This window comes from Hippichthys cyanospilos, chromosome 9 (genome assembly GCF_059441005.1).
Source record: "Hippichthys cyanospilos isolate Australia breed blue-spotted pipefish chromosome 9, RoL_Hcya_1.0, whole genome shotgun sequence".
In the NCBI taxonomy this organism is placed as follows: Eukaryota; Metazoa; Chordata; class Actinopteri; order Syngnathiformes; family Syngnathidae; genus Hippichthys; species Hippichthys cyanospilos.
Window position 1 is genome coordinate 9055986 of NC_142377.1, and position 19868 is coordinate 9075853.

Below are 19868 nucleotides of genomic sequence, written 5' to 3' on the forward strand. Positions count from 1 at the left end.
AATGAGATATTGTAAATAGTAACTGATCGTTTTGTTTCGATTGCGTAATTTATTTATGACACTCTCCTATTATTACGGGATAGGCACCAACTCGTTCTGATTGCAATATGATTCACGACTCTCTTATTATCATGGTTTAGAAGTAGAAGAGAAAATGGACACATGCATTTAGATTTTATTGTTTCATTATGATGTGAGAACAACCAAACCTGAAATTCTATGTTGGCATGATGATGTATTCAACAAAGTCTTTTTTATTGTATTACGAAAGCAATTAGACGTAGGCTATAGGAGGTATCAACCTGTAATTAATCGCGGGTCATTTTCATTTAAACGGTGACTATACCTCAATGAAATTAAGACGAAAATCAATTGATTTTACTGAGACCAGTTGAATTATTGGGAGTTGTATCAATCAAATTGTCATATTTCAAGGAAAAAAAAACTTGAGTTCAGTTTTTTTCCCCACATTTTTACTGTCAAAGTTTTTACCGTCGTCAGAATTTGTATCAGAATCATTAACCACGACTTTGCCCACACTTATTTAATTGCTTTTATTACAATTTTATTGGATTGCCTTGACATTAGTGTAATGTACAGAATTAGTGTTAGCGTTCTGAGTAATTCATATTTTATTGAAAGTAGGATTTTAAGAATGATTGTTTCAGCACAGGTGATATACCCGCCGCTCCAAAGGAAAAGTAATTATAAATGTGAAAAAAGTGAAAGTTGTAAAGGAAAACAATATCCTTATATTGAAACAAAAAAGGGTCATTGTACTGCATAGTTTACGGTAAAACTGGAAAGACCACGCCCCCGCCGCGTAGCCCACAATGGGCTGTGAGAAAGTCCTCCCTCTGCTCTCCATCATCATCATGAGCTGAAGAAGCAAATTGCAATCCGGGATACGCGGTAAAATGTCAACGATTTTTCCTCAACCGCAAGCAATATGAAGAGACTCCCGTGTGGGAACAAGTCGTTCTCGCCATGCGGATCCACTGCAAAGTAGTTGCGATTGCCTTGTGTTTTGGAGTTTTCTTACTTTTCTACTTTTGGGGAGGCAATGTCGCGGACGATCCGCTGCCGAAAAAAAATGCGCTGGAGGAGGAGGGCAGGAACTCTTCGTTGTTCAAGCGCGATGGCGAATTTGGTTCCAAGTTGGCGAGGAAAACTCCAACCGTGGTTTGGATGCCTGCGGGGGATGTTCCAAAAGGACGAAAAATCAGCAAAGTGACGAAACGAGGAGGCAATGCAAAGAGGTGGGATCAGATTTCCTTTCTCCGAAAGATCATTCCTTCCATGTTTGCAAAGAAAAGGAAAAAAAACAAAACATCAGCCGGTTTGTGCATGTTCCTCTAAATATACACAACAATTCTGAACTGTAACAACCCTGATCGCTTGACTGCAAGTTATCCAAACTATGGCCCGGGGGCCATGTGCGGTCCACCATACATTTGAAGCGGCCCGCGATTTATTTTTACGCACGTGCCGTTGAGCTTTCGTGAATCAAGTAAGGTCACATTTTACTTACAAAGCACTTTTGAAAAGACAGTCGTCAACCAAAGTGCAAATAGAAACGTAAATACAAAGAAAACAAGGTAAAACACAGATAAGACAGCCCTGCAGAGATGTCGGCTTTCAAGGTATATTAAAAGCAATTGAGAAGAAGTAAGTTTTAATGAGGGATTTAAATTTGTGAATACACAAATATGCAATGCAATGAAGACTGAAAATGAATTTTTATACTCAAATTCCTCCAGTTTTTTTTATGTCAAGGTATTGACGTAGGCTGCCCAATCAGTCAAATTTTAATCGTGATCACAATATTGGCCGCCACGATTAATTAAGCTGATCCTCTGCATCATTAACATTTAAAAAGCCGGCTACCTCCATGTCAAATCAAACATTTTATCATCTTATCACCAGGGGGCAATGTTTCCCACATGTTTGCATGACAAAAGCCTCTGTACACGTTGAGTTGCTGCTCATTCAAAAAAAACACTCTGCAAGTGAATGTACTGTTTTGTCATCGACGATTATTTGAAATAGAGGTAATCACACCGAGATGCAGAATTTGTCGATTTGAGCAGTTCATGAGCGGAGTCATTGAATTATACCGTACCCCGTATCGTACATATAGCAGCTATAGGCAACTCAAAAACCCTAACCTCTCCTCCAAAGTCAGACTGCAGGTTGGAGACGCCGCCGCTGAGATAAAAGCCATCATGGCGTTTCACTGAGGAAGGACCTTTGTGTCCGCCTAGAAACCACACTCCTCCACGTGTGCTCACCACTGATAAGGGAAATGGGGTGTAGGAGGTGTCGTTTCATGCCGCGGGGTGAAAAAATGTGAACAGGTTTGTAAAACACGCAAATTACTTCTCTGGTTGAGGGATACACACGGAACATGGAATTGGAGCATTTAAACCTGTGTTTGAAATCCTCACTCAGACATAGTCTTGCAAACGGGTGGTACATGTCTTTGGTTTGTCCGATTTTTTTTTTTTTTTTAAACCGAAGGTTTCAAAAACTACGGGCAAAGTGGAGATTTGCCGAATTCTCTGGATCCGCGTTTGTGTGTAGCAATGTCAGGTTCACCTGTTAGACATTTGTGAGGAACATTACACGATGAAGGAGAAAAGGCATTTTTTTTTTCTTTCTCATGCATGAGGAGAACGGAGAAGGACTGCACAAGTACAATTCTACTGAACTCTGAAAAGTCTCTTTGCACCCTCTCTTTTTATTCCTTTAAGGGGTTCCCCACTTACAAAAGTCTTTTTTCAGTCAGATTTGTGTGGCCCGCAACATGCTAATTATGACTTAGAGCTTCTGGCAAAAATTGTAAATTTTCAAGTTGTCTTCAACTTTTACATTTTTTTTCCTGTTATTTATCTCCCTTTTTAACAGTTTTTAATGGCCTCTGATTTCAAAATGTGTGATGATCATACTTCAAATTTATTTGACTTCACGGTCATAACGACCGAAATGTGTTGATTATTTTCAGTCTCGCAGGTGTTTTTCACATTGATTTCAATTTCATCTTCAGAAGTAAACGGGCCTGTTTCCTGGCAATCTGCTCAAATCGACAAACATCCCTGTTTTTGCAAGTCCTATCATTTCCGCTTGACTGCTTCCTTTGGCTAAAAATACAAAGTGGAGATCCAGCTGTCCAGCCAGGCTCAATATATTTCATGTCTCTAGTCATCAATCACACAGTCTCGTTAATGAAACGGTCAAAGAAACAAATCAACCAATTTCAAATCCCCTGTGCATCTTTTTGCCAATAAGAATGCTCGCTCTTTTTAGGGAGTCTTTAGATATTAAACGGCCAGTTTCATAAATCAAGACAGTTTTGTTTTTGTGTAAAAATGATTACGGGGATTTATAAGTGTCCCTTGGTTTACGATTAGGACTCAGTAACGCAAAACCCTTTTTTTTTATTGTGACAATTGGGGTTGAAGACCCGACTGCAGTCTTAAGATAAGGTTCAATTGTAATTAACCAAAGACTTGGGCTGTGTTCAAGTCCAATTGAGTCCAAGTCAAGTTGGAGACCATAATGTCCAAGTTCAAGGCCAGGTGAGCTCAGGAATAAACTTTAAAATAGAAATATCCTTTTATCATGACCATAAAAATTGAGAAATATCATTATTGGTCAGTCCACACTTGTGTTATTTTCACACTGTTAAAAATGGCTTGCTAACTTTCACAAGCTAATGCTAATGGTTGAACAAACTTTTTTGAACCAATTTTTTAAGGTCTCCTGAAAAACCTTTGTAGGTATGAAGATTCTGCCCATTGCCAGTAAATTATGAAAAATGAATCTAAATCTGTCGTGAATCTAAAAAAAAAATTATACACTAAGATGCTGGTCACGTCACTCAAAGGTAAATAAAATCTTGATATATTTTTTTTTATTTATGATGTTATTTAATTGCATACGTGTGTTATGTATAAGTAGCACTCACTATACTATTTTGTTACCAATTTTTAATATGTATATAAAATTTTGATGTTCTTACTTGGGGTTTAATACGCATTAGCTAATTAGCATAGGTTTCTATTGCCCGCCATACGATGATGTCGCCTTACGATCCCAACGCCGGAATGGATTAATTTCGTATAGCAGGGGTCCACTGTAGTTGATTACCTATTGTTGCTAAATACGTTGCAGAAAATCAGAAATGTTTACTTTTCAAGAATTTCATTTCAAAAATTTTATTTCAAAAATGACCCTTAACTTATTTTCAGGAGTGCCTGTTGTGAAACATTTGGCAAAACTGACTTGAGTCAGACCCAAGTTTCATGCTTGCGCCACAGCAGGCGTTGAATTCATTCCTTTTGTTCATCTGCTGAGCTTTTTCACAACTTCCAGATGTCCGAAACTATGCCATGAAACAAGCGGCCATGTGTTCAGGTTCTGTCGATATTTTGTGAACTATCGGAGAGAAGCAATAGTGCTCTTATTTATTTGTGTCTTTTTAGCAAAACGGGACGTGCTGTGGCCAAGCGTGCCCGAGTGGAGGAATTCATGCACTTGGCCATGGTGACATGTGGAAGTCGTCTCGAAGAGACCGTAACGCTAGTCAAATCAGCTGTCCTGTTCAGCCTCAAGAAGATAAAGGTTCACATTTTTGCAGATGACCTCTTGATCCCACAGTTTAAAGAAAGGGTAGGCTGCATCAGACACCTATTACTCATATATATATATATATATATATATATATATATATATATATATATATATATATATATATATATATATATATATATATATATATATATATATATATTTTTTTTTTTTTTTTTTTTTTTTTTTTTATTGTTAGCCCACAGGCTCTGCAGCCGCGCTTGGTAATATATGACATGAAGATCAGAGCATTTTTAACTCCGCTTTCAGAGCCTTCAATAATAACACATAAGCCTTTTATCTCTACACTTGGGTGTAATCTATCATCTGACACCCTGCTGGGCTTCAGCACTACACATCTCTTCAAAGTCACCTTTAGAAAGGAGCCAGAAAGGATTCTATCCTAACACTAATTGTGGCAAAGGGTGTGAAACTCTCTCTAAAATGTAATGACTTGCTGGGCTGACCCAGTTTTCCCCATAAAACGTTCGATCATTTTCAAATGCGTTGGACAAGTCAGTGCTTTCATTTTTGTAGGACTTGCTAGAGTTTGAGAACGTTAACTACACATGTTTGAAAACCTGAGAACCTTTAGTCTTTGTAATGCTGTGACAAGGACAATATATTTTCAAATTAAGATCAAATTAATTGAAACACTAAAGCTTTGACCAGACACTTAATGTTGTTGCAAAAACGTATGAAAGTCTGCAAGCATGCATACTTTTAATAACATGTTGCATTTGTTCCAGTTTAGCCAGTGGCCTGGATTTATCACAGCCAAGTTCAAGTACAACCTGTACCCCATCACCTTCTCGGTGGGGAACGCAGACGAATGGAAGAAGCTCTTCAAGCCTTGCGCCGCTCAGAGGCTTTTTATTCCTGTAAGGCTATAACACATATTTCTGCTTTTGATTACTCCTTGCCTAATGTGATTTAAATAATCATAACTAAATGGTCTTTTGATGTTATTTTTTCTCCCCAAGCTCATTGCTCTAATAATGTATTGTGTGCTTATTGATGACTTAGGTCTTGTCTGCATTTTTTTTCATTTTTCTTTTAAATGAAGAGTCTCATGGGGCTGGATAAAGTCATTTCATCAAGTGGAAAGCTGTGCAGTGTATTGATTTTCCCTTTCAGCTGGTGTTCATTGAAATAACATCACCAGGCATAATGAATATATTGCAGGACAGACAAATCCATAAGTGTTTTTATCTTCCCACAAACGAGTCAATATACTGTATGCCTGTTATCCACTTTATCAGGAAAGCCTTATCGTGAATGTAATGGGATTTGGAAGGGATTTGTTATATTCACGGAGGCAACACATTCAGCTCACGTTACACTACAGCAGCGTTTCTCTGTCATTTTTATTTTTTTTTTTTTTACAAAGAAAACATTTTGCATCCCCCCCAGTGATAGTGCTGGCTATAAATAAGACTATTATCTGTAAAAAAAATAAGTGTACCTAAGTGTACCTAAAACTGTTTGCTATTTAACATTAACAAAGATTTTAATTAACTTTCAGTGAAAGTTACCTTTACTTTTTACAAGTTAAAGGCCACACAATTGTAATAAATTCGATTTAATAAATAAATCTCATCTTTGTAAAGTCTCCATATGTTCACGTATCCAAACCCAAAAGTTATATATATGTTGCGGGTTAAGAGTCTTTCAGATTCCCACATTGTGAGCAGTTCGTGAATGCCTCTGTGCAGTAAAGTTGAATGCGCTCGAAGCAGTTGTTTTTCCTTTTCTTCGCAATGTGGCTCGAGTTCTTTCTGCCATAAATTTCCATCTGCGTTGCAGCAAGTTTATGATTGTGTGTATATGCCAAAAGACCGCAATTAATAAACGGGTCAAATGGAACATCTTTCCATGTTTGCTAGCGGGAGCACTCAGCTCCATACATCATTGCGTCTTCATTTTAATAATATTTTCACGTGTGAACAAGGATGGACTCGGACGTTGGTTCAGTCTGCTCGCTTCTTTTATTGAAAATATTGCCATAACGACCTCACCTAACACCAATCACCAATCTATAACTTAACATTTGTAGTTTTTTTTTTTTTTTTTTGGGAGGGGGGTCTTATATTTAAGGAATCGCGGTATTTTGCGTGCCGATGATCATGTTTTCTTTTTTTTCTTGAACTGTGTCGCAGGTCATCCTGAAGGACGTGGACTCGTTACTGTACGTGGACACGGATGTGCTTTTCCTACGACCTATGGATGACATCTGGAGGATGCTGAAGTCCTTCAACGGCACCCAGCTAGCGGCCATGGCTCCGGAGCACGAGATCCCCAAGATCGGCTGGTACAGCCGCTTCGCACGTCATCCCTTCTACGGCATTTCGGGGGTCAACTCGGGTGTGGTGCTGATGAATCTCACAAGGATCCGCGGCAGATTGTTTAAGGTTGGATCAAAAATATTACTCTCTTAAATGAGCTGGATTTGCACTCGGGCATTCTTAATGTTTTATTTAGCTGAAGTGGTTGGCTCAGAGCTGTGTGAGTGGGTCTGACTGAAGCTTTGTGATTACCAGCCTCAGAACTCAATTTAGCAGCTCTTCAATTTGCTACTGGGAGCTGGAATGCAAATTCTCTACTCCTTTGATGATTTGTTTGGTGGTTAAAAAAAAAAAAAAAAAAGGCGCTCTTGGCTCTAAGCGGACTGTGTTGATATTTCAGAACGGTATGATTGCCGGTGGCTTATCCTGGGAGGACCTTTTGCACCCACTTTACCAGAAGTACAAGAACCACATCACGTGGGGCGATCAGGACCTACTCAATATTATCTTCCACTACAACCCAGGTAGTCACACACACAATATATTTCGTACATTATTTCCTATTATGAACTTGAGACCTATTCATATGACCTATCACTGACAGACATACAAAAAAATCGCAAATCGCCAATCGCAAATCACCTGTTGTTCATGTGACAAGCTGAGCTGTGATTGGCTGTGCCTTCAGCACCTGTTCTGTCATTTTCAGTGGACAGCAAGTGGCAAAATGTGTTCTTAAACATATTAATTGTACAGGAAAAATAATGTATTCACCAAATTATTTTTGTATTAGTATTCAATATTTTTTTTTTTTTTATCTTTCCCAGAGTGTCTGTTCATTTTTGATTGTCAGTGGAACTACAGGCCCGATCACTGCATGTATGGAAGCAATTGCAAAATAGCTGAAGAGAATGGTGTGTCCATCCTCCACGGCAACCGCGGAGTTTATCATGATGACAAGCAGCCGGCGTTCAAAGTAGTTTATGATGGAATCCGAGATGTAAGTATCTTTGAGAACGTTTTACAGTTGAGACCCCAAATGTGCCCAAAAAAGTGCAGAAACATGACCCAAAAAAAAAAAAAAAAAAATGGTAATACCATTCGAGCTTGGCATCGAATCTTAATATTCAGTCCCATTAACACTCCATTTGTAAGGGTAATATGTTTTATTGAAATTGGGACGTGGTTGATGCAATTAAACTTTTTAGTGGGTAATCTTCACCTTGTTAAGTGTTAATGAGGTGACAGTTTTTCCTAAAAAAAAGGGGAAAAAAAAGTAGCTTCTTATTCTGGTCACGTCAAACATTTTAATGAATAAGATGTCACAGTTTTACAACGGGTGTGTTCAATTTATACGTTTCAGGGCGTGAAATCATTGATTGATTGATTGATTGATTGATTGATTGATTGATTGATTGATTGATCGATTGATCGATTGATCGATTGATCAACATGGCTGTGTCTACTATATCTGCTGACGTAAGGACGAGGCGTATGGTACATTCAAATGCGCTCGGACATTCCAAACTCATTCAGATCAATAGACCAGTTATGAAGAGACCTCTAATCCCCACACAGGACACCTTATATATTTTTCTGTGGACACATTTATTTATATTTATTTATTTTTAAGAACAGGTCCGACACTTTGTATTGTTTTTTGTGTAAAAATGTTTATTAATTATTAAATTATTTCTTTTTGACAACAGATTTCTTCCATGATCCAAAAGATGACACACTTTAGGTCGATTGTTTTTTTTTATTTTTTTGGGTCAATACATAGTTTGAAAGGGTCTAAAGTTGAATAAATCAGACATTGTTAGCATGTTTTATGTTTTTTTTTTGTTTTGTTTTTTTTTTAACCCAAAAATGCATTGCAGTGGTTAAGTAGTACTTGGCTGAAAAGATTTCACAGGGGGTGCATCCCTGAAAAAAGGTTGAGAACCACTGGAATAGACCATTGATGCATTAAACACTAATATATAATACTTTTTTAAATAAAATCCATTGCATAGGGTCCCAGGGATAAATTCTACAAAAAGGTTAGAAAATTGCTCCTCATAATAATACACAAACCTGAAAAAATATATTCCAACCTTGTTATCTACTATGATTTGTTAACTAATGTCTCTTTTGATTCAAATTGTCCAACATGTTCACACCTTACTTTAGTTTAATATTGCATGCATAATGAGATAATTAAATTCCTTTGATCCACACTGTGAGGCAACTTTTCCCCATCATAAAAAAAAAATCTGTGTGATTAGAGTGTTACGTCTTTCTACCCTGCTGAGATAAGACACTTGGAAGTCTGGCAAGCGCATAATTGGAATACCAATCCCATTATGCTGATGGGATCTGTAAATAACATATTTATTTTGCGGTATGAATGAAGTGAAACAGCTTTGTCGATGACAAGTAACACAACGATGTCGTTGCAGTTTCCCTTTGAGGACAACATGTTCCAGTCGCTCTTCTATCCCATCCAGGCCAAATTCTTGGACACAGTCAACACCTTATGTGGTCGGATACCACAAGTGTTCCTCAAGCAGATAGAAAAAACCATGAGGAAAGTGTTTGAGGAGAACGTAATCCGACATATCAGGCCTCATAACTGAATGTCGGTGCAGTGGACTTGCAGGTCTCCCTTGGAGTGAACTTGCCAATGGAATGATCTTTCCTAAATAGTTGATATGAACAGTAATCATCCACGGATGGTTGTGATCGTTGTAATGTTGTCACTTTGTGATGTTGTCATGTTCGCTAGTCACGTCTTCGGGACGGAATAGGATTAGAGTCAGTGAAGGGAAAAAATGTTTGCAGGATTCTGACTTTCGTCTCAAAAATCTGACTTTATTCTCAGAATTCCTATTTTGACTTTAATGCAAGACTTTTTATTTTTAAGACTCAGGAAAAAAGCTTTGTTTTCATTGTGTGAAGCATATTTGCAATAAAATAATGATTTATCTTTTTTTTTTAATTTCAGGCACTTTGATGCACTCGGTTATTTTTTTTCTGTTTTAGACTAAGCTGTAACTCAAATAAACTGTAAAAATAATTAACAGTTGTTGAAAGTTGATTTTTTTTGTTTTTTCTTTTATAAATATAAAAAAGGAAGTGAGATTTCTGACTTTCAAGTGAGATTAGAATATTGTCATAATAGTGATGTAAAAGTGAAAATCCTGATTCCTCAGAATTCCTCAGAGTTCTGACTTTAAAGTCAGAATTTATGACTTCACAGTGAAAATGACCTATTCTGACTTTATTCCCAGAATACTCCCTTTAAAATCAGTCTTTAATCTCAGTATTTATCAAGTCCATCGAAGTGACAATTCTGACTTTTTGTTTCTTCTCAGTATGAATTTTGACAGAGAATTCTGAGAGTAAAAATTCAAGTGAAAAAGTAAAAATTCTGATCGTTTTATTATTCTTCTATTTTGAGATTAGTTGGAATTCTGACTTTAAACCGAGAATTATGACAATAGACAGGGTTCACCTTTGCGGTGAGAACTGTGGGGATAAAATCAAAATTCGGAGATAAAAGTGAGAATCCTTGCAACTGTTTTTTGTTTTTTTTTCCTCCGCTGGCCCTAATCCTCTTCCGTACATGTCAGTGATGTTGAACAGATATTGTTATACGCGGCAACAACAATATTTTGCATAAATGTATCTCAATAATTATACCTGACTGCTGGGTAAAATGTTATTTTTCTCCGCATTAGCTTGATGAAAACCCCATTCATCAGCAACTTTTGAAAGTGGAAGGTTTTACTGCTATGTAGTGAAGCCTCGACTGTGAATATTTTTACACGTATCTTGAAAATTGAGCCAATGTTATCATTTTACCTTGTCACTTGTTCACATTTCACCTCCAGCAGTGGTCTCTGCAATTCATATGTCTTGGTTTCATAGAATCATTTTCTACAGATTGGGAGGACAGAAAATACAGAAGTTATACTGTGAAACAACAGCTCATGTTTATTACGCAAATGGGGGTACGAGTACCCCTTGGAATACATGAAGGCACTTCAGAGGGTTTGTTTGATTTTAACTGGGCTTCTGCAGGTATCAACAAATGTGATATAACGCTGTTTGGTTTCATGACAGGAACAGTAGTTTTTTCTTTTCAAATTAAGAGCAAATTGATTGGAATTTGACACAACCTGTTGCCAAAACGTGTCATTTTCAGCAGATTGTATCCTTTTATTTTTTTAAGTTTTCTATAAATGTTGATTGTCATTAGCGACACAATTAAAAGAAGACAAATATGCCTAAAAATATTACAACAAATTTTGTTTCAAAGTTTTTATGACATGGATGGCACAGCATTGTGTTTTCGAAATTTTGCTGGCTGAAAAAATATATATTTCATAGCGGGTACATTATTAGATAAAGGTCTGTTACACCACTTTATATTTCGTAATTTTATATTTTGATGCTATCACTGGAAAAGAAATCACAAGTATAAGATGCTGGAAATGTAAACAAGGTTTTTTGGGTGTTTTATTGCCCATTTAAGGACATTCTGCCTTTTTCAATGAGCTTGTTCACATAAAGGTAGCAGATCCATTCCTCCCCAGCTTGAACGTTTGTTGTGGTTAGCAAGGAATGCTCATAAAAATATTTTTCTACGGTTAGCAAAAGGAATTAACGTCTCGGCTCATCTCTACTGTTTGAAACGTCAAAAATCCCCTCGATCATTTGTTTTCTCAATGCAGTTGCGAGTCCTTTATTTGTCGAGTTGGAGGCAGTCGTCACGTTCCAACATAAAAAAAATGACATGGATGAAAAGCAATTTCTCAAAATAAAATACAGAAAATGTACATAAAACAGAACTTTCTGAAAATACAATGTATATTTTCAGCGCTGCCTGGTATCAAATTACCCAAGGCCGGGAAATAAGCTGCATTCCTGTGGTTGGTGATACTATCTTAACCCTTCTATTAACCTCTAGCACAAATAGAGGTAAAGAGTTTTATGTTACATGCGGAGTATTAAAATGCACTTTGATTAATATGTTTCTCTTCACAACTGGATAGCCAGATGCTACAAATGGACCAAAACCAAAAGTTTGAAAGATCTGAAGCCAATGGATATGCCATATGAATGTTCTCTCATGTTTACTATAAAAAAAAATAATAATTTCACATATTTGTCCTTGAAAAGGTTATCTTTCGCTTTCTTTGTTGAACTGTACTTTCGATTTCATTGTAGTCTGATAAGAACCTGTACAATACATTTAATCATTCAAAGTAGAACCTGATGATGGTTGGACAGTCAAAATGTGTTTTGGAATAAAACAATGAAATGATGTGAGCCTCGATTATGTGATTTATTGGATTTTAAAAATGGCTACTACAATATATATACTGTACATAATATTGTAGTTGGGCTGGGAATGCTTTGTATATTTAGAATAATTTTTCTTTTCATTCATTCCTTTATTCAAGCAGGTTAAGAAATTATTTAAAATAGCTTTTCCACATGTGGCAACAAATATAGGTACAGGCATGCATAATAGTACACAACGAATCTATAACACAGAGCTACAACTCATCCTGGTCATCAATTAAACTATTGAACCTTTGGTTGACTCTACAGGGTTCAAAAAAGCTAGATAGACAGACTCAGGGGCAACTTTCTCGATAATAGGACTATTTCACAATTTGAGATCGATTTTCTTTTTGTACATTAGCATAACTGCCTCATTTATCACTGTTTTTGTTGTTATTAATTTATTTTGGTCTGAGTGCCTTTTTTCCCCCCATTTATTGTACCAATTTCAATACAAAGTACAAAATGTATAAAACAACAACTGAACAACAAACAAACATAAGTAGAACACCTCAAAAAATAATGCAGAGACAATAAATCCAATATAAAATAAAAAGGAGGAGACAAAAAAATAACTAAGTAAATAAATTAATAACTATGCTAGGGGTACAAAAACTTATGTAAATGCGTTTAATTTTCATGAATCTCTATTGTTTTTTTTAGCCTTTTATTGTCTGAATATCTAATTAAAATAATGAGGTGTTTAACCTCCTTACAAAACACATTAAAACGTGGTTTCCTTCCAATAAATTTGGAGTAATTAAAGTGTTTTTTTCACAACATTAATACATGTAATAAATAAACAGAATTTTCTGTATTATTTTCAACAAAGCCAAAGAAAACAATTTTCCAGGCAACCCTGACATCCTTTTCAAAAGTATAGTAAACAAAATCACATAATTTCTGCCATAATAAATTTACAGACGGACAATACCAAAATAAATGAACCGCTCAAATCTATATCTTTTTAAAAAAATATTTTACTTAAATAACTTTTAGATTTTTTTGTACATGAACAAAGCTGAATTCTTTTATCCCTTATTTTATTTTAGTCTGAGTGACTTTTACAGTAGTTTCAGGCAGTGACGTCACGGCGCCATATTCATCGACTCCCTCCCTCCCTCCCTCCCTCCCTCCTCCGCCTTGCTAGCTGTTAGCTTAGCACTAGCAGCCCGCTGCCAGTCTGCCTATCACATCCACCGGACTGACAGAGGGCAACGGCGTGATGGAAATTGACTCGCTTCAAGAGGCGCTCAGAGGTTTGTTCAGTTGACTTAAAAATGTTCCAAATAGTCACTGCTACTTTCCCGTCCGTGTGGCGTTCGAATTCCCGAACGACAAAGTGATTGGGGCTCATAAGCTAACGTCGTTGGCTAGCTGCTGCTCGTCACTAGCTAACATTTGAAGCTGTTCTGCGGAAATGCTTCACTGAAATATTCTCTTACCTTTCACTCGTCAACTGGAACGTTTTTTTTTCCCGGTAGGCCCAGACTTGTTCGCTTAATTACATTAAAAAAAAAGCCGAGATGAAGTTATTCAATTATGTCGTTTGCCGGCTGCGCTGTTGGAGAATTTAACTTGAAGCTAGCAAGCTAGCTTGCATGATATCATTCATTAACTTACTACAGTATTGCTATCATTTAAGGAAGCAATTGCAGTTGGACTTTTAAACAGTTATAAATACGTTCTTTAAAAAGGGGGATGCTGTCTGCATAACGCATTAAGTGATGGGGCTTTTGGATCATTAAAAGAACCTTTCAGAGTCGTTCAAAAGACTGGATCTTACAGTTGTTGTAACCCCTATATTGTAAATCATGATCGTTTTACTCATAAAATAAACAATGGGATCAATGATACATAGTGATGGGTTAATGAGGCCTCCTGAAGCCTATCCACACGTAGAAACTGTATTGATCTTAACTTGCATTGCACCCAACCTATTAAAAATATGTATGCTTGTATTTAATGCTATTTTGTATTATTTCTTCTAGTGATGGGAACCATTTCTGTTTTTTTGTTTTTCTTTTTCTTTGCTGCAAGATCAACCTCTCAGTGGGAGGTAGTTGGGACCGGTGACCTAATTCAACTAATGTACCCTAATAACCAATAATGGACAGCCAATCCAACACAGCACCAATATGATACATTAATAGCTCATCTTTTGCAGCGATATTACGAAACGTTTACACAATACCATACGAATGAAATTGCACATCTGGGCTGTCACTCTCGTCTGTAGATTTGTTTAACTGCAGTTAGAGACAAAGTCTGGCTTGCTTAGTTTACTTAGGCTTGCAGTACTCATTGCTTCAGCAAGTATAAAACAAACGTATACCACACATTTATGAGCAAATATGAGTTCTAAAATTTTGGCAAGCCACTTAAAAATGGACAGCGGGCCTCAAATAGCCTCCTTTGTTCTACACTAATTTATTTTCTTGTCCCTGTCCTCCCCCAGACTTTGAGAAGAAAACAAAGAGAGAGCCATGTCCCATATTGGAGCAGTTTTTATGTCACATCGCCAAGACTGGAGAAACCATGTAAAGGAACATTAAAATCCACCCTGTGGTCATTATGCTTTGTCACAAGTCTAATGCTACTTTTCCCATGTTTCCTTTAGGGTCCAATGGTCCCAGTTTAAGAGCTACTTTCTTTTTAAATTAGAAAAAGTCATGGATGATTTCAGAGCCTCTGCTCCTGAGCAAAGAGGTCCCGCCAATCCAAACGTGGAGTCAATTCCATTTGAAGATATGAAAGAGAGAATCCTGAAGATTGTTGAGGGGTACAATGGGTAGGTAGCCTTTTAGTTGCTCTTTTCAGATTTTGGGGCCAATCAGCTAAGGTTGGCCAATAAATCGAATTAATGCAATTAATTTGTCATTTTAAAAATGGAAAATTTTAAAATCAGCAAGGTTAAATACTTCCTTAATATACCTTATTTATATGTTGTAATATTTTTCCCTTTTTTTGGAGGGTATGTGTTTTATGATGCATGGGAACTACATCAGTGTTTTCGTTTCATATCGATTCCGTTGTTTGAAATATGAAACCCCACAAAAATGACCGGAGGGCTGACCCTACAGCTTGTCACAACATTCGGAGATCCGTTGCCCAAGTTTCAGATGGTGGAGAACCATTGGAAGAAGACATGCTTGGGATTTGTGAGAAGCTGGTCATGTTCCTGTATGGTTCAGACGTCCAACTTCCTTTGGATGCTGTCAAGCTTCAAACAAAATAATATAAATCTGCAAAGAAAACAAGAACCCAAAATTTATCGAAATACATCACGCACGGAACACACACGAAAAAAGAAATATATCACCCCATACGAGTAAATAAATATTTTAAGACCTGAAGGGTACCTTTCAATTGAGCAGGCAGTGGAAGGTTGTCATCTGCTGTTTTCCTTCTTTTAGAATTCCCTTCACTATACAGCGCTTGTGTGAGTTACTCACCGAACCCAAGAAGAATTACACAGGAACCGATAAATTCCTTCGAGGTGTGGAGAAGGTCAGTGATAAGCATGCAAATCATCTTTGCTTCTTAACTGTTAAACAGATTTGACTTATTGAATATTTCATGTAGAACGTAATGGTGGTGAGCTGCATTCATCCAGCATCAGAGTAAGAATTGTCCTCAAAATAGATCATATAAATGTTCTGAAAGCTAACTTTGATGTGACTTTAATGTTGCCCTCTTGCTTGCAGAAAAAACGGATGCAGTGCTGTCAGTAGAATGAATGGCGTAATGCTTCCCGGAAACACTTCTTCCTTCACGGAGAGGTTGGGCTTAGCTCGGTTCTGCAGTGTTCCCTCGCTACATTGCGGTTCGATTACTGCGGCTTCACTATCGCGGATTTTCATTTATGACCGTAGCTTCAACTCTGAGCCGTGAGGCCGACGTGCTAACCACGCCGCCAGATTTACCAAACGGATCTCTTGCACGGTTACTTTGTTTTTTCCTCCTAGGCCGGACCAGACTAAACAAATAGGTTTCATGTATGATTCTCGTACCAAACTTAAGAAAAAGCAAAAATAACGGGAAAATCCTCTACTTTGCTGCTTTCAATTACTACGGGTGTTTTTGGTAACCTAAGCCCCGTGATAAGCGAGGGAACGCTTCTGTAGTTACGATTGTTTTAACGTATTCTAATTATGTACTCGTTGTCCTTTTGCTATTTTTCAGAAAAGTGAACGGTCCCGGAACTCCGCGGCCACTCAACCGACCAAAGTTAACTCTAGCCAATTCCCTTGCAGCTAACGGCCTGCCCGACAGCACGGAAAGCAAAGACCTCAAAACAGACCAAGAAAGTGTTAAAGATTTTTCCGGAAGGTATGTCAAGACTGTGTGCAGTAACCTTCTCGCGCCTTTGCTTGAAAGGAATAAAGCCACACGAGCGTCTTAACCTTTTGTTTTAGTGAGGTGTCAGCCTCGGGAGATCACCTGGGGAGTTCGCTGAAGAACAAGCACCCCGACTCGGAAGAAGACATGGAGTCGGAGCAGCAGGAGGTGAAGAGACTCAAATTTGGCGAGGAGGAAGAGGAGGATGATGAAGAGGATGAAGAAGAAGAGCAGGAAGCGGAAACGCCAAAGCCTTTAAATGCCACTTGCCTCTCCAAAGAAGCAGAAGCCATGGTCCAGGAGGAAGACGAGAAAGTGGGCTTCAAGGAAGCCTCTTGCAGTGCGCCAGCAGTTGAAGATCAAGGTTTGGCTTTGATTTTTCGGATGCTGCTTGAAACAATTTGGAGCTTATTCTAGAAAAACACAAACGGTGACCGATATCGGAGGTTGCCTTTATTGGAAGTACAAAACATTTCTATGCTTTTTAAAAAACATGCTTGGGAAACGCGCATGGTTTTTCACAAATATTTTCTGTGACTACAGAATATTCAGAGATGTGGATCGCTGACCTTAAATTCTCTTTGTTTTTATGGACAGTTGCACGCACACGTGTTATTTCTTCAAATAGACCAATACATATCTTTTTTTTTTTCTGAGATGATACTGCATTGATTATTGTTTGGCAGAAAGCTCATAACATATTTTCACGTAAAGGGAAAATATTTGCATCAAAATAGAAAAAAGAACTGTGAAATATTCCAGGGTTATTAACATGCCTTAAAGATGAATATAAAATTAAACATTAACTCCTGATAGTTTTCCACTGTAAATAGGCTCCCAAAATTTCAAATCAACAGAAATGTTATAATTTCTCGTTTTGATTTTAAACAAAAACAAAAGGTGCCGTGTTCCCAGGGTCACCAGAATCTCTTGTAAGGTTAATGGAAAATGTAAATAATTAGCAATCTTCAATCTATCTATTTTGTATCATCAGATAAGAGAAAAAAAATCGTAATTGTAAAAGTAATTGTCCATATGGACGTACCTTACTGCACATCTCAGCAAATCTAACATCAGATTTAATAATGCTGCAGCGAGAACTATTTTCTTTTCAAATTAAGAGCAAATGACTTATAACATGCAGCATCACATTGCTAAATTATTGTGAATCCTTTTCGCGACGTTGTATGCTTTTCTTTTGTTGAGTTTTATATGATTTGTTCTTTTTGCCACCCACTGTCCCACTCCACCCCAGAGCCAACGAGCAGCACTCAGTCTCAAGCGTGTCCGGACTCCAGCCCGGACGACGCGGAGGCTGAAAGGGAGGGGCCGTGCGGCTCGCGGCAACGCGCCGCTCACGCGGATCAGGCGGAACATCGGGCCCGCCTCGCCAGAAGCCCGGAAACCAGTGCAGAACCAGAGGAGAATCCCAGCGACCCAGTTAGCAGCAGCAGCAGCAGTAGCAGCATGGAGGAGAGCGCCCAAGCGGATTGCCCAGACGTCTCCCCCGCTCCATCCAGTAGTACGAATGACGGCGACATGGAAAGTGCCAACGCGGACGTGGCGAGCGCCGACGAGCCCATGGAGCAGGACTAGACTGAAAAGCCCAAGAATTTCACCTCATACACAAACACCTCGTCCGCTTTTTGGACGCTCCTCCAAAATGGCTACCTGGCATTGATGTGAGCAAACTAATCATTTTTTTTTCTGTTTTGTTTTTAAACTGGAATATGCTGTTGGTCTTTTGCTAAAACGTTGCTTTCTGCGGCCTTGGAGATTTTTTGGGTGGGCTGTATCGTTTTGTTTTTTTTCTTTCCTATGCCGCTCATTCCATTTAAGACGGGATTGGTATGCTGTGGGTGCAAACACAAGACAAGGGGAGTCACATATTGCACGTTTGTCTTTTTCCTTCCCGGAGTTGCGCATTAACCTGATCTCAAATCCCCCCGCCACCATCACAATCTAGTTTGACCACCCGGCTGAAGGCAACATGTTTTTTTTTGTTTTTTCTTCTTTAATTCACGTCTCCATCCTCGCGTGTGCCATGACCGCATGATACACTACCACTCGCACATTCTTCATTCCCGTAGCGTCCTCGCAGAAAGTCACCTGTTATTTATACGATCATTTCAGTCCCGTTGCTTCGTTTTGGAGGTTTTGTTGGGTTTTTTTCTCCCCGTCTGCCAGTCGTAGTTTCCAAAACCAGCCGTAAGTACAAAGATGACGTCGGCTTTTCTTTGTATGGTGATGTCACAGTGGTTTCGCCGACTGATTTCCCAGCAGTCGCCGGTTGCAGTTCTCCACCTCTTTTTGCAGCTGTACCTTTTTGATATTTAGGATTTAAAATTTCTGTAAAGTAGATTTTTGTAGATTGTAATACGGTATGTGTTCACTGCCTTTGTGAAACCATATATAATTGTATAATTTCTGTGTATACTCTGAATGCGTTTGCTTTCAAATGGGGTATTCGGAAACAGCAATAAATGTTAACATTTTTATGTGTTGCTCCAACTTATATTTATTGTGTAATGTGTATCATTTTTTCCCGTTTAGCTTCGAGGAATTATGCACAGAAGCAGTGAAGGAGTATAAATTATTTAAAAGTTGTAATTTGTATTGATGTTCAACATAAGTTTTTGGAGTAGTATTAAATAATGCACTGTATTTTAATAACAAAGTGCTCGATCATATCTAAACGCATCACTTTTCTTTTTTTCTGCTATATTTTTCCCCTACCTCCTACAAACGTTTGAAATAAGTATTTTGGGAGAAATGAGAAAATTAATACTTTTCTCACGCAGTCATTAAATTATCCATTAATCTTACATAATATAACAAAAATACATGAAAAAAATACATGTATTTATACTAAAACAATAAACATGACTAGAAAGACATGATACATGGAAGAAATAATTGAAATAATACATAAATAAGACATGAATGATTGCACTGTTATATAATGTTATACAGACTATTTTTTGCTTTTCTGGCCAAATTGGTATTGCTTCCATAAACAAACTCTACGATTAGAAACCTTGTAAGACCGTCTCGCAAAAATTCAGATACACAGCATAAAGGCCAATAATGTGTCCAATACAGTGAAGAATTATTTTCCTTTCTTTCTCCATGGATACCAGTACAGGTCAGGGGTATATTAAAAACAGCTTGACCCCAAATACATTTTTGGACTACATTTTTACCTGAAACGAAACCCATCCTACAACTCCAGTAGTCCTTTTTCTTTCATTTCCTTTTTCTCACTAAGTTGATAATGCA

At 37.7% G+C, this 19868-nt stretch overlaps 2 protein-coding genes across 2 annotated transcripts; both read left to right on the forward strand.

The window, feature by feature from the left end:
- Window positions 1-855: 855 nt before the first annotated feature.
- Window positions 856-12225, forward strand: gxylt2 (glucoside xylosyltransferase 2). The gene is made up of 7 exons (XM_088424655.1): window positions 856-1259; window positions 4485-4671; window positions 5379-5510; window positions 6789-7040; window positions 7315-7438; window positions 7742-7914; window positions 9356-12225. The coding sequence occupies exons 1-7, from the start codon at window positions 988-990 to the stop codon at window positions 9530-9532; spliced, it is 1317 nt and encodes a 438-aa protein (XP_088280781.1). The 5' UTR covers window positions 856-987; the 3' UTR covers window positions 9533-12225.
- A 1156-nt stretch (window positions 12226-13381) lies between these two features.
- On the forward strand, window positions 13382-19104 carry LOC148418741 (serine/threonine-protein phosphatase 4 regulatory subunit 2-B-like). The gene is made up of 9 exons (XM_088424483.1): window positions 13382-13507; window positions 14707-14788; window positions 14869-15039; window positions 15665-15758; window positions 15834-15871; window positions 15956-16030; window positions 16434-16580; window positions 16667-16953; window positions 17845-19104. The coding sequence occupies exons 1-9, from the start codon at window positions 13474-13476 to the stop codon at window positions 18183-18185; spliced, it is 1269 nt and encodes a 422-aa protein (XP_088280609.1). The 5' UTR covers window positions 13382-13473; the 3' UTR covers window positions 18186-19104.
- The last annotated feature ends 764 nt before the right edge of the window (window positions 19105-19868 follow it).